We start from the raw sequence: 14,510 nt of genomic DNA on the forward strand, positions 1-14,510 counted from the left end.
ATACATTTATATATATATATATACACAGTTGAAATTTTATATATATTAAGTGGGTTTTTTTTTATTTTAATTTATATGTTTGCCAAAATGTTGATAATTTTTAATAGTAATATATGTATATATATAGAATGGCCGAAGCTATATATTTTGTGCGCCTAAAAATCGTTTGTGGTATGTGCATATATATACATACATACATGTATACTTGATTACTTGTCACACACACAACATGAATTGGGCTTGGCTTGGGTTTTGTTAATAAAACATTTCATTTTTGTTATTTTATTTGGAGTTATTCATTATTTCTTCTTCTGTTGCTTGGGTTTTATATACACTTAAATTTACTCACAAAAGCATTTAATGATGGCATTTTTTTTTTGTTTTGCTAAATTAGAATATGTTTGTAGTAGGTAGGTATATAGAATATGTCTTGTATTGTATATACAAACTGATGAATGTTGTGATTTTCTATATGAATGTATCTCATAAATATCATTTTGTGGCTTCGGGTTTAACATTATTGTTTATTAATATATGTTAATTATTGTCCACACAGCCTCGAGAGCTTGAGCATCTCTCTCAACATAAAATTTCAAAATTAAATTTCATAACTTAAACATAAATTTATACGAAGAGCCTCTTTTAATGTTCATCTCTCCATAAACACCATTTCTAATCAGGATTTCTCTTCTCTTCTCTCTATATATTTATAAATATATTTTATACATTACGCATAGATTTATACTAATATTACACATACGCCCCAATGGCCAAAGAAATTGAACAGGTTTTCTTTTTTGCCTAAATTCAAAATTAAAAGAAAATTAAAATTGAATTTATATAATCGTTTTTTTTTCATTTAGAAGTATTAACTAAACTTATGGATTTAGGTATTGTCGCTTTCACAAGCAGTTTTCCTTCTCTTCTCATTCGAATAGAACATTTAAAATTTAAATACGTATATATTAATATTTATATTGTTAGTATATAATATAATGATTATATAATTAATTTTTTTTTTGTTTTTGTTTTGCTGCTCTGTACAAATTACGGTATAAGAATTGACTCTTTTAGTTAGAAAATTTTCACATTTGTTTATTCATACATAGTGATTTGAATTGTGAATAATTTGTTAATATTTATTTTGTTATAATAGTAGTATATGCGATTAATTATATATGGATGTATATTTTAATACTTTTTACTAGGTAAATTTCGTAATATATTATACATTTAGATTATATTTGAATAAGTAACTACATAAGTGCATTTATTTGTCAAGTCATACAAAGTAAGTGCGTCTAAACAAAGAGTTGAAACAAAATCAACCAAATAAGTAGTAAATCATTTAGTGATTTATATATTTAAAAAATACATAAAAATATTTTAAAGTGGTGCGTTTAAAGTTGAAACTGTGCAGGAAATAATACAGAAACTGTAAAGTGCATTTTTGTGCTTTAAATAAACACGGAAGTAGGTTAAAAAAATTACTTTTAAAAAAAATATTCAACTAACAATAAGTAAAAAGTATTTAAGAATGAAGACTTTAATAGTTGTATGTACATTAAATTATTCCTATAATTGAATAATTATTTAGATCTATGTTTATGACGATAGTAACATTTATAAATTAAGATTTCATTAGTTATGTATTTAGTAATGAAAATGATTCTACTCAAAAACATTCTAGAAATTAGTTTGTAATGAATTAGGCTTGATTGTAAGTAATTAAAGCAAAACTTTGACTCTATTCGAATTGGTTATGAAAAATGGATAAAACTAGTCTTAGAAAAACAAGTACTTTTGTAATTTACTCATTAGTCCTTGTTTTCAACGACTTTGATTCAAGTTTTATTTCAAATAGAAAAAAAAGTGAAGGCTGAAGAATGTAACCTCAATGATGAAGTCACTATCTTTCAGATAAGTTTTGAAAGTTAGAAGAAAGTAAAGCCTAAAAAATGTGACTTTAATGATCAGTCACAATCTTTCAGATAAGTTTTGAGAGTTAAAAAAAAGTGAAGACTGGAAAATGTGACCTCAGTGATAAAGTCACAATCTTTCAGATAAATTTTTGAACACTTACATAGAAAACTAACGTATTAAAGCTGTGCTGCTGCAAACTGTTTAAATTTAAAAATCCAATATGTTTTGTTAATAAATCAGCAAAAATACGATAAACAGTATCATTATTTTTATTAAACAAGTGCATTTTAATAAACGAAGTGCATTTGAATTTGATTAACAAACTAAGAAAATTTGAAAAAAAAAATACCAAATTAAAGTAACAAATTTAACAGTGCCGTGAAAATAATACGTGTTCTAAAGACTTAAACTAAAAAGTGCTCTCAAACTACTTGGCCAACTGTGCATTTAAATAAAACATAATTCAACCAAATTGTATTAAAATTGTGCATTTAAATAAAAATAATACAAGTTATGTGCTTGAAATCGGTTGAAAGTATGTATTATGCAAATAGATTTTTGTGTTAGCTGATTAGTTAGTCAGTAGTGAAGAGCATATATGAAGACCAATTCTGAGGTTATATGCGCCTACTGCTATCTACTTAGATATCTATGTATTTTGTAGTATATAGTGTGTATGTATGTATGTTGAATGTATTAGTATATATGTATGTTTTAGTACCTATATCATGCCTTGCTCAATTATCATGAACATAATTTAACTAAATGATGAAACTTTTTATGTATACATATTGTATTTATCTTTAAAAAGACTTTTGGGGTTTTCTTTTTCTTTGTTGTTATATTTTTTTAATAATCAACAATTGCTTATAGTTTATACATATTAGTATTTTTTTTTTTTTTTGGTTTGTTTGTTGATTAAAATTGAACTAATTCTTAGACATAAAAGCCATTTAGAGCTTTGGTTTTTACACAGAAGAATATCATCAACGGTAATAAAACTTGCAGTTTTACATTTTCATTTTTGGTTTTTTCTTTGTTTTTTGCTATGTTCTTTTGCATAGTTAACAACAATTTATATTTTATCTAGGTTTTATTATTTTTATATGTTTATTATTTATATGATTCTGAGTCTGGATTATGTTTGCTTCAATGATATTTGTAGTTATTTTTTATTCTATTGGAGGCTGTAGGAACGGGAGCTTGTAAATAGAAATTTGCAGAAGCCATGCCTAGAATTATGCTATAGATTTATATGTTTCGCTGTGTGTGTGTGTGAGGGTGTACAAGTGTATGTGTGTAATTTGTATGTGTGTTATATGTAGTTTCACTGTTAGGTACATAGTTTCATTGTGTTCGTGTGGAATTAATATGAATATGATTTATATTTTTTTGTTTGTTTGTTATTTTGCTTTCATCGAAATTCGTTTCAATCCTTAGTTAGTTACTTTGTTTAGTTTAGTTTAGTTAGTTGCCCATATTATGTACACATATCATTAGATTTATATAAACTTTAACAACACATCAATAGAACAAACAATAAATGTAAGTGTAAACGAACGTTAAACGATTAAAACAATTTTCAACTAGTCAACTAAAAGCTATGATATATATCAGTGACTTAAGTGATTCCATTACCGATTTTACTGTTGCTGATAGGGCGGCATTTGCTCTGTTGACTGCTGTTGTCCTTGCGTGTAGTCATAGTTATAGGAATTATCCTGATAGGCTGGCGGCTGGGCGGGCTCCTCGGCAATGGCACCACCAGCCGCAAATGGATTGTTCGCCACGTGTCCGGTGGCGCCGTAACTAATGGCATTTGATTGCTGCATTTGGCTCTGTTCATTGTACTCGGGTGCACCCTAAAAAAATTGTAAATATCATACACATGAATTTATCATGCATTAAAATCGTAAAAAAAGGATACTTACAAACGACGTTTCCTTCATGTAGTTGCCCATCATGCCAGCCTGACTGGGATCTGTGTTGGTTATAGCCCCTGCTGGTGGTGCCCAGACCTGTTGCTCTTCAGGTGGTGGTTCGGCCCAAGGTTGCAGTTCACCCGATGCAAAAATACCATAGAAAGTACAACCAATTAGATGAACACAAGCGGCCAAAGTGAATACTGTTGTCCAACATCCGTGGGGCTAAAATAGGCAAAAGCATTTCAGTTTTAAGAATGTGAATAGAAAATTATTTTAATAAAGAAAAGAAATACATTTTTTTTAATTGCTAAATTTCTTGAGTAAAAATACTCATTGTGTAGCGTTCTTGAGACATTCTTTAAAAATTTCAAAATAAAATATTTAGGTATGTTAAAAAAAACACCCTTTTGTAATATTATTTGTCTACCCTTAATATTGACTGTCAATATGGATCGCGAATGAAAATAAGAAAGCCTTACTGGAAGAGTTGGCACTTAAAGGTCAATCATTTTGTTAGAGTAATTAAACTTGTCAAAACTAAAAAATAAAGTTTGTAAACTATAATCTTAGGCAAACAATATTTTAGTATTAAGTAAAGAAAAAAAGATATCAATATGCATTTAGACCTTGTTGTACTATTACCTAAACATAATATTTTTTTACATTGGACTACTATCAAATTCCCGTCGGACAATTGAAAAAGGCGACATAAATTTTACTTAGCGTACACTCAACATTTTTCTGTAAAATTTATTTTGCCTACAGTTTTGTTCACTTAACTCTTTTCCTGACAATCCGTCGAATAATAATGGCATGACAGAAAAATTAAACAAGTTCTCTATTCTAAAAAGTATAAAATTAAAAGAAGCGATTTACATAAATGAAAGAAATTTGGTTTTCCCCTCATAGTACTCTTTTTAAAGAAAGAGTTACAACTAAAAATCAAAGATAATTTGTTAAAATAATTCACTTACATCTGCCTGAATAAGTCCATCTAGAGCATAGGGCACTATTATGCCAGCAAGTGTGCCAATGCCATTGGATAAACCCATCAATATACTCGCATAGCGTGGAGCTATATCCAAATGGTTTACATTATAGCCGGAAATGGCAAAACCACTAAACGCCACGCCACAAGTCAAAGCGAACATGGCTCCTGTCTGAAATGGCATTTAAGGCAAACAATAGTAAGAAAAAAATCAATAAAATAGGTAAATATTATATGATGATGGAAGACTTACCGACGTGGATGAATGTGCCACAAACAGGAAGAAGAGTCCCTCCATGCCAAAGCCACCGCAATTGAACAACTTCCTCACATTCGTCGTCGATAAGATGCCATTCTTACGCAGATGATCCGCCAGCATGCCGCCAAAGGGCACAATAGTGGTCATAATCAAATGGGGCAGTGAGCCCACAAAACCCGCCTCCTCCACCTTGAAGCCAAACTTGTGTTTGAGGAACGACGATTGAAACAAAACGAGTAGATAAAAATTCCAGGAACGACAGAAATTCGCCACTATGATGGCATACACAGGCATCGAGCGCATCATCTCACGCCACGGTGTGGTCTTCAGCGATGGCATCGAGGGATGAGCCGACTCTCCCAATGATTTCTCAATGTACTTCAGTTCGGGTATACTGATGGCAGGATGTTTTCGAGGATTCTCAAAGCATAGCCAGATCCAAAACATATACCAAATGATGCCAAATACACCATAAGCATAAAACGGAGCTTGATATCCGACGGCATCGGCTAAAAGTCCAGAAAGAGGTAAACCAACAACCACACCGGCATATGAGCCTGAGAAGGCTAGAGTAGCCAGTCGGGATCGCTCCATGGGTGGTGCCCAGAAACGCCAAATGCCATGACAAGCCGGATAGGTTACACCCTAAAAAGATAGACGCACAACGTCAACATCATCATCATCATCAACATTGTTATCATGATAATCATCGTCAACAGTAGCAAAATAAAGACTCAGACTCACACACAAAGAAATCGCATTAAAATAAATGCTTTTGTTATTTTTTCTGTTAAACCAACCACCCGAAAACCCATTCCCATCTAGCTCATCTTTTCTCAGTCAAAGGCGGCGGGGGGGCTTAGGACATGTTTTCATTTCACATATTTGCTCTATCATACAGCCATCCCCTTTGTGTCATATCACGCAATCCTAATCCTTGGCTTTGATCTGTGGCCATGAATCGAATTTACTGAATTTACTCAGTTTGGCGAATTTGCAAAAAATCTTTCGCTTTCACTCGTAGTTACTTACCTCAAAGAGTCCTTGCAGCACGCGCACACAAATCACCACATGGCCATGCATCAAAGTCATAGCGAAGGGCACAAACAGATGCAAAGTGGCCGAACAGACGATAGATAGACCAAAGATTTTGTTCGCTGGAAATTTGGATGCAATAAAACCGCCGGGTATTTGTGTTATTAAATATCCCCAGAAGAAGGATGAGTCCACATGGCTTTCCACGGCAACCGTCCAGTTCATAAACACAGTCTAAAAATGAATGAGAAAGTATCAACATTAAAATAGGATTTTTATATAAATAGAAAGGAGAGAGGGAGAGAGAACACATGAGCACGAATGAGAGAGTAAGTGAGCTAGCAACAATCATTAAAAACTGCCGCAGGGTTTTCATAACGAGCTATGTACAAAACGGAAAATTTTCATTTATATGTGTATACACACCCACACATTTGAGTGTTTGTGTATGTGTGTGCGAATAGGCGTGGCCTTTTGAATGTGACTTTTGAGTGATGGCATTATATCCACTAATTGACAGCAGCATTTTCAGTAATCAAATGAGGCAAATTTCAACAATTGATTACGTAAATTCGTTATTCAAGCTTTCTAAACTGGTTTCAAAATTAAATTTTTTAGCTCAAAACTGTTTAAAGTTGCTCAGAATTTTGTTTTGTTTTATTGTCAGAAGCATTGTAGATTATTCAGGAACAAAGCAATCAGAAAAATTTGTTATCATAAGATCTAACAGATTAGAGGATTTTGCCACTTTTGAGATACAAAAGCGTTGCTAATCCTGTTTAGCTTCATTTAGTTGCAATTCCCAACGTTGTAGCGTTGAAATATTCTTAATTAAAACTTATTCCTTATTTTCATACTATACCAAAACTTTTTTTGTTTTACAAGATTGGAAATTATGTACAACTTTTCAAAATAATCATATGACACACAGAAAGAGCTATTTAATTAGCCTCTAAAACTCATATAGGTTGCTGGTTCTATATTTTAGCAAGTTCTCTACAAGATAATTACACCTAGTTTTAGCGAATTAGATTCCAAAGTCATAGGTGGTACAAAAGGTAAGGAATTGTTCAATATAGCTTCATATTTTAGTAACCACCGAGTTCTATTACCACCAGACCACGCGGAAAATTTCGATTCAAATTAGAAAAGAAGAACAGGCCTGAATATTACCAGGTCAACGCGAAATACAAAGATAAAACTAGTTTAAGGCGCTGACCTTTTATAAGTATCCAAATGAAGCAAAAAATTCATTAAACACAAACAAACTTGCTATATTTTTAACAACATCCTTTTTGAAAACAATCCTGAATCACTCTTGATTAAATATTGTTTTTGGAAATCATTTTACTTACCCCATTATGTTCGCCTTTGAGTTTTGCCGCCGACATATTGCATCTCATGCCAAAGGCAATCATGAATCCCACACAGGCCATGGTGGCAATGGTGTAACGTGCCGGCATACATGGACACTCAGCCTTGCAGTACTTGTCGATCTTTCGCAATGGTGGACGTTCGATCTCTTCGAAGGAGGCTGGCGAATCGGGTCGATCGTCGTCGTCGTCGTAGGCATGCCCACCGCCTGGTCCGCGACCCTCTCGATCGCCTCCTTCCATTTCCTCGTAGCCACCGTGACCGCCATGATAGCTCTGGGATATTTCGAATTTCTCCATATTCGGCTTCAGGCTAAGCAATAGAGAATGAGTGGGGGAGAAAAGAACATAATTCATGCCAATTAGACCAAAAGTATGCAATAATGTGGAGAGAGGGATATCAACAGGTCAACGAGAGGGCGTGAAAACACAAATATTTTCAGCTTGTTAAAGAACAACCCTCCTGATTTTGGTTTCTTTTCCCCAAGGTATTGCGGTAGTTGAATGTTATTTTGGTTGTTCCTTCTTTCATTCTCTTTAGAGACAAAAGGGGAGAGAGAGGTAGGGTGGAATAGCAATTGTAAACGAAATCAAATTCAATTTTATTAAGTGCTGATAGCAAAACACATTCAAACTTAATCCAAACAGGTAACACAATCTAAACCATTCAATTGAGACCTTTTTTGTTTAGGTTTCAATACTGGCCAACCATTAAAAAAAAAGAAGCTTGTCACCAACTGATTGATGACTGTGCTAAAGTTAAGAATGCTTCACAGTCAAGATATTTATCCCCCGAACTCCGTATCAACGATGGGATAACTTTGTCCTCACATTGGCATTTTTCTTCATAAATATCTCAGACAATTGCCCCCTAAACCTTACCCCCAAATGTATGCTATACAAACTAATAAGCAGCCACCAGAAAAAAAAAAACGAGGAGGAAAAGGGGCGAAAAAAACAAGCCACTACCTACAAAAAAATACCAGAGTCGTCGCCGCTTGTCACATAACTCAAACTGTCTGACGCCAAAGCTACCCTTCGTCTGGTCACGCAGGATTTTCAGGATAAAGGAGATGAAGTCTAGTTATGTAGTTGTTGAAGTTCGCCTTCTGCCTTGACCGACTTTAATGCCGGCATGTCTGACGCCAATTTTATGCGCGTATTTTTATACACACTCAGCGATAAGTTAGGGTATTTGTATAAATAATGGCAAAGTCATTGCATTTTCAGACAAAATATAGTTCCAGTTAAACTAAGAGAAATTACCACGTTTTTAGTTTAATTGGAATGGATTGCATTGTTCCTAAAATGATTCATTAAAAATACTTTTCGGGTTGAATTTAACATTTATTTGGGCAATTATTGAATGAAAGTAGAATAACCTCAAGATTTCAAATCTAAAAAGAACGAATAAGAATTTATAGTTTTTCCAACTAAACTTGTTCTCAAAGTGCTAGCCAAAGATATTTTATGGGTAATTAAGACTAAATGAAAGCTGTTAATTCAAAAACATTAACTTTTTCATTCAACACAGTTTTTATACCATACACCCATAGGGTGAAATGGTATATTAAAGTCGCCAAAATGTATGTAACAGGCAGAAGGAAGCATCTCCGACCCCACAAAGTATATATATTCTTGATCAGGATCAACAACCGAGTCGATCTAGCCATGTCCGTCTGTCCGTCCGTCTGTCTGTCTGTCCGTCCGTCCGTCTGTCCGTCTGTCCGTCTGTCCGTATGAACACCTAGATCTCGGAGACTATAAGAGCTAGAGCCACCAAATTTTTTATGTAGACTCGTGTAGTATGTAGAGTGATCAAGTTTATTTCAAATTTTTGCCACGCCCCTTTCCGCCCCCGCAATTTAATAAAAGCGTTTATCTCAAAAACTATTCCAGCTAGAGACACCATATTTGGTATGTATATTCGCTTAGTAAATGCACACATTTTGTATGTGTAAAAATTTTGCCACGCCCTTTTCCGCCCCCGTAATTTGAAAAACTTGATTATCTCCCGTATTTTTTTACCTTATGCAATCAAATTTGGCACACTTAAATTTAATACTAATATCTAGCAAAATACCAAATTTGATCAAAATCGGACAAAAAACAGTCGAGTTATGCATATAAACGTTTTTCCATAAGGCCGGAGTTGGCCGTTGGCTGGTGGGGGCGCTAGGGTGCTCGTATGATTGAGTGAGCGAGATACTAACATAAGATATGCTTGTAAGAAGCATGTGAAAATGCATTTGTTTAACAAAGTTGAAATATTTGCTTTACTGGTGTATGGTATACCTAAGTCGGCGAGACGACTTACTTACTTCATTTTTATATACTTTGTAGTCCTTAATATGTAGTCCTCAAAAAAGAGAATATATGTACATATAGTTTTTAGTCTGAGTGATATATAATTACTATTTTCATACAAATGGTTTTCAGAAAGATTTTCTTATATAAAGACAGAGTAAAACAAATAGTATAAAAAAAACAAAAATTGATAGAAAGAATTTAAAACGTTCTGAGATTCGACAAAATGTATGATAAGATGTCCTCTACATATGTTATTAAAATTATTAATAACTCAATTCGTACTACTCCAAAAAAAGGGTATGTTTAGTTCGCAATGACCTTCAAGAGAATATTTTTAGATTTTGGCTGCCCTTGGTCTGACGTCAAAATAAAAATAAAGAAAGACAACTTTCGCGCATTTGGATTTTTGTGTGTAAAAATTTTGTAGACTTTTTGGCGTCGCATAGATTACAACTAACTGGCGCCAGTGGAAAAGATATCATGGCAAGACGTCTTTTGCTCCTCTTCCACCAGCTCCTTCTACTTTAACTTTCACCCACAAAACGTTCCCATTAGACTGCTATTAGATTTGAATGGGTCACATGTTTTGCCTTGGCAACTGGGGAATACATTGGCTTTGCCACTTTATGGTGTTGACGTTGTCGTTGAAGTTGGTGTTGGTGGTGGCTTGTCAGTGACACACTCTTCTCAATGACAATTCTAATTTCATTTTCACTCGAGCAGCTAAAGCAGCGGCAAATAAAAGAAAACTCAAACTCCTTTCTTTTGCTTTGCCGCTAAAGCATTTCAATTTCCATCATTTCTTCGCGTTGCGCGCACTTCAAGTGCTCCACTCTGTGTGGAGAGCATCAACTACAGGGATCTCAGTGTGAGTTGTCCTGGCAACGTTGGAAATCAATTTCGTTTTGGCCTTAGCTATGTAGTGTTGGTATGCAACATTCCTTAATGAAAACGAACGAGCTAAACTGCTGCCAGAGCTGAACAGAACACCTATTGTTCCAATTTCTAATTTGTGCCCAAGGTCCTTGAGAAATCAGTTATCCCGCCGTACAATGTCCTGTGCCGACGGTAAAACCCATAAAATTGCATACCAAAGATTCAACATCTCATACCCATCGTTCAATATGCTCTTATGACTTTATTGTGTCGTCGACTCTGACGGCTTCCGTGTGGGCACGTGCTGGTAACGTGCACGGAATTCCTGAGGCAACGCTATACAAAAGGGAGTGAGGCACAAAGAGAGAGAAAAACTCCTGCTTGGGCATCCACTGGCTGTGGCAGTGACACTGGAAAGTCTCTCCCTTTTAATGACTTGTTAAGCATGCCAATAATTTTACAACTTCCCGGCAAAAGCACCGCGGCGACACGTGCCAAAGTTTCGCGACGCTCTCAATTTGATATAAGCATTATCCTCTTCTGGCCAGTTTCGTCCAGTTCAACCAACTGCGAAGAGTGGCCAAAACTGTCGCTCAGCCTTGCGTTAAATTAAAATTTTCAAATATATCCAAATAAAGTACTTTATGATTGGAAACATATTTCATTTCTGACAGCCAAAAAAGCCTCTTTCCATTTTCACGCAAATAAATTTATGAATGAAGATATTTGAAAGAGGAGAGCGGGATTAGTTAATAGAACTGTATAATCTTTTACCGACTGGGAGGTATCAAAATGGAAAATGCATTTGATATGGTGTTATACATATGTATATCCCTATGTCGAGTCAACAAAAGTTTAAAAAAAGGTCTGAAAATGCTTTTTATAGGACAGATTGTGAGTAAACAAATATTTTTAAAAGAATACTTTTGGAAGGAATACTTTTAGAGAATTTTAAAACACAGTTTTAGGTTTTTATTTTGAGTAAGGCTTTAAAATCTTTGGGATAATCCTTTAAAATATTTAGTAATTTTTGTCCCACAGTTTTATGTTAAAATGGAACTCAAACTTATTAGTGTCCCTGATTAGAATAGTTTCAAAACTTGAATATTTGTTTCTTTAAACGTCTCAATTCACATCAAGAAAGATATATTATAATGCTTTCCGGCAAATGCATCGGTATACAAGTCGCTAACATAGAATGTATTACAATGCTTTATAGTATAGCATTTAATTCCGATTCAAATTACATATTTAACCAAAAATTTTAAAGAAAATAGATGGAACAAGACAAAAGAAATATTTTCAATATTTTTAAAAATACAAAAATCAATCATTTTTCATTTTCCAACCCAACTTTTTGTAACTTTGTATCATATAAGGGAATACGAAATCGTTCTGCTTCTTTCATAAGCTTTACTCACCCGCTAAAAACGCCCGTCGCCTTCTCTTTAATCGCACTCAAATTCTTCATATTGTTGCTGTGAATCTGACTTTGGCTGTTGTTTCTCTGCCTCCCAAACCTGGATCTACCCCCGAGAAGACCTCACTCTCAGGTTGGCTATGTTGCTGTTGCTGGTTTTCCTGTTACCGCTGTTGTTGTTGTTGTTGTTGCTGTTCTTGTTATCACTTGGGCGCATAAATATTTTGTTGCCAACTTCACGGCGGCTTAACTTGGTTCTATATGTATATAATATAGTAAGCGTGGCGAATCGCCAGTCGGTTAATTTTCAAGAGAAGCAGTCAGCAAATTTTTATGACTTTATTCTGTGTGGTTCGCTTTGATTCACAGCGGGTGATGGTCGAGGATTTTCACTTGGTTGCCATTTAATTTCGATTGTTGTTTTACTTTCGTCGTTGTTGCTGTTGCTACTGGTAGCCCCTCTCTTCTCTTCCTCATCCCATTTACAGTGCCTGCAAAAGTAGAAAAGATTTAGTCAATTATTAATATGTTCCCAGTGTTTGTGTTCGCTTGCTGATAAGAAAAATGTTACACAAATTGCACAAAATTTTTCCGTTTCTTAAGCTGCTTATAGTCATAAATTTGTTTTGCCTAACCGTGATGAAGGAAGGGGAACAACAAATCGCAGTGAGTGTAAGCCAGCAAAAATATTTTGTTCAAATTTCATTTGGTTTGTCAGTTATGTTGATTGCCTTTTATGCTTCATTTCGTATGTGTACGGGATGTTTGAGAAAATTCGTTTGAATCCTTTTTTATTTGAGAAGACTGAATTGACGGGGTCGGTGAGAAATTTGTGTGCTCTGATGCCCGAACTGGCAAAGATGTAAAGATTTGAAGCCAAACGACATGTTTTATATACTCTCTTAAAGTTTAAAGCTAACAACACATAATTTGTTTACCCAAATTCATTTCTAAACTTAATGTAATGTAATGTTAATGTAATACGTTCTAAAGATATACGAAGAGCAAATGGGGTAAACCAGAACTATGTGCTAATGCTATGTGCTAATGCTTTATAACCGCGGTTTCCTCATAATATTGCAAAAAGTGAATCTTTTAGATAACCTTGAATCTTGAAAGATTAATAACAACTTTATCCATAACGTTTTGACAAAAATTTATGTATTAACATAAATAAATAAATCCAATATGTATAAGTAGGTATATAGATTAGGTAAATCTAGGATACCCCTGAAAGATTTACAAAAAACTGATGTGAGGAGCCATCCAAAAATCAAGAAAATCCAAAAATAATCAATTTTAATAAAATACAAAATGTTTATATATGATTTTTTAAAAAACATTTGAAAAATTTTGAACAAATAATATAGTCAGTATTTAGGAACAAAAAGTTCTCCCTTTGATATCCCACACCCAACATGAAAGAGGCAAAAGAAAACGTTTCCATAAAGTATATTCCTGATCAGCATAATCAGCCGCATCAAACTAGTCTTGACCATGTATCGGAAACTACGACTAGAGCCTAAAAATTTAGAATATACATTTAGTAATAAGTTAAGGAATTTTACTTTAAACCGAAAAATAGCTAAAGTACCAAAGTATGACACATGTCAGCAAAAGAATTTTCTATAAATCTAAAATATACTTAATATTTTTGAAGTAAGTGTAACAGACTGTATTTTTTTTACCATTAAAATAGTTTTTGAACTACACATATATACTTGTTCAATAAATTATTCAGTTAAAATTTTGACATTCAAAAGTTCCTCCGCTTTACAAAGGCCAAATGGCCTTGCCATCTTTCTTTTATATGGTCGAAACGAAACTGAAACACAACTTATCATTTTATTATTCTGTGTTTTATTCAAATTAGTTGAAGATTCATCTAGAAAATATGATTAGCTATAAAAACTTTTAACAACTTTTAACAAATATGCATGTGTCTTAGATTCTATATTCCAAAAGAAAGTATTGTAGTCTAAATACACAAATTTGGTCTAAATATTGGCTTTTTTATTATATGAAATCAAACGGTATTTCAATATCTGTGAAAGTTTTAGAGGCATGAGCATAATTTGTACTTTCCAAAAGATAAAGTCACCAAAATAAATTATAAATCCCAACTATGTAGTACTACCTATGTATATACCATATATTGCCGATCAACATCGGTTGCCGCAGCCGAGTCGATGTCCGTCTATTCGTTCGTTTGTCCATCCGCATGACCACCTCGAAGACCACCCCCAAATATGTGCTTTTAGGCTCGTGAAGGTATTTACATATATACACAGATTGTGTTTTTTTTTCAAATTCTGACCCTGTCTGTCTAATAAATAACTTTTCGTGAAGTTTTTGAATACAAACACAATGAAATTTATAAAAAGCTGATCAAAAATTGCTA

At 33.8% G+C, this 14,510-nt stretch overlaps 1 protein-coding gene across 1 annotated transcript; it reads right to left on the reverse strand.

The window, feature by feature from the left end:
- Positions 1 to 3,013: 3,013 nt before the first annotated feature.
- LOC6641602 (vesicular glutamate transporter 1) lies at positions 3,014 to 12,292 on the reverse strand. Its single transcript, XM_002064564.4, has 7 exons — positions 12,111 to 12,292; positions 7,486 to 7,816; positions 6,128 to 6,364; positions 5,090 to 5,740; positions 4,823 to 5,008; positions 3,855 to 4,070; positions 3,014 to 3,785 (listed from the first exon to the last, which is right to left on the reverse strand). The coding sequence occupies exons 1-7, from the start codon at positions 12,158 to 12,160 to the stop codon at positions 3,567 to 3,569; spliced, it is 1,890 nt and encodes a 629-aa protein (XP_002064600.1). The 5' UTR covers positions 12,161 to 12,292; the 3' UTR covers positions 3,014 to 3,566.
- Positions 12,293 to 14,510: the final 2,218 nt, after the last annotated feature.

Source organism: Drosophila willistoni, assembly GCF_018902025.1.
Source record: "Drosophila willistoni isolate 14030-0811.24 chromosome 2R unlocalized genomic scaffold, UCI_dwil_1.1 Seg200, whole genome shotgun sequence".
Lineage (NCBI taxonomy): Eukaryota > Metazoa > Arthropoda > Insecta > Diptera > Drosophilidae > Drosophila > Drosophila willistoni.

What these genes read in the sequence shown, in the direction of transcription:
- LOC6641602 (XM_002064564.4), bottom strand. Translation starts at nt 12,160, where the DNA reads ATGAAGAATTTGAGTGCGATTAAAGAGAAGGCGACGGGCGTTTTTAGC. An exon ending in GCGACGGGCGTTTTTAGCGG is followed by an intron (nt 7,817 to 12,110) that starts GTGAGTAAAGCT and finishes TCTATTGCTTAG; the next exon opens with CCTGAAGCCGAATATGGAGA. An exon ending in TCAAAGGCGAACATAATGGG is followed by an intron (nt 6,365 to 7,485) that starts GTAAGTAAAATG and finishes ATTCATTTTTAG; the next exon opens with ACTGTGTTTATGAACTGGAC.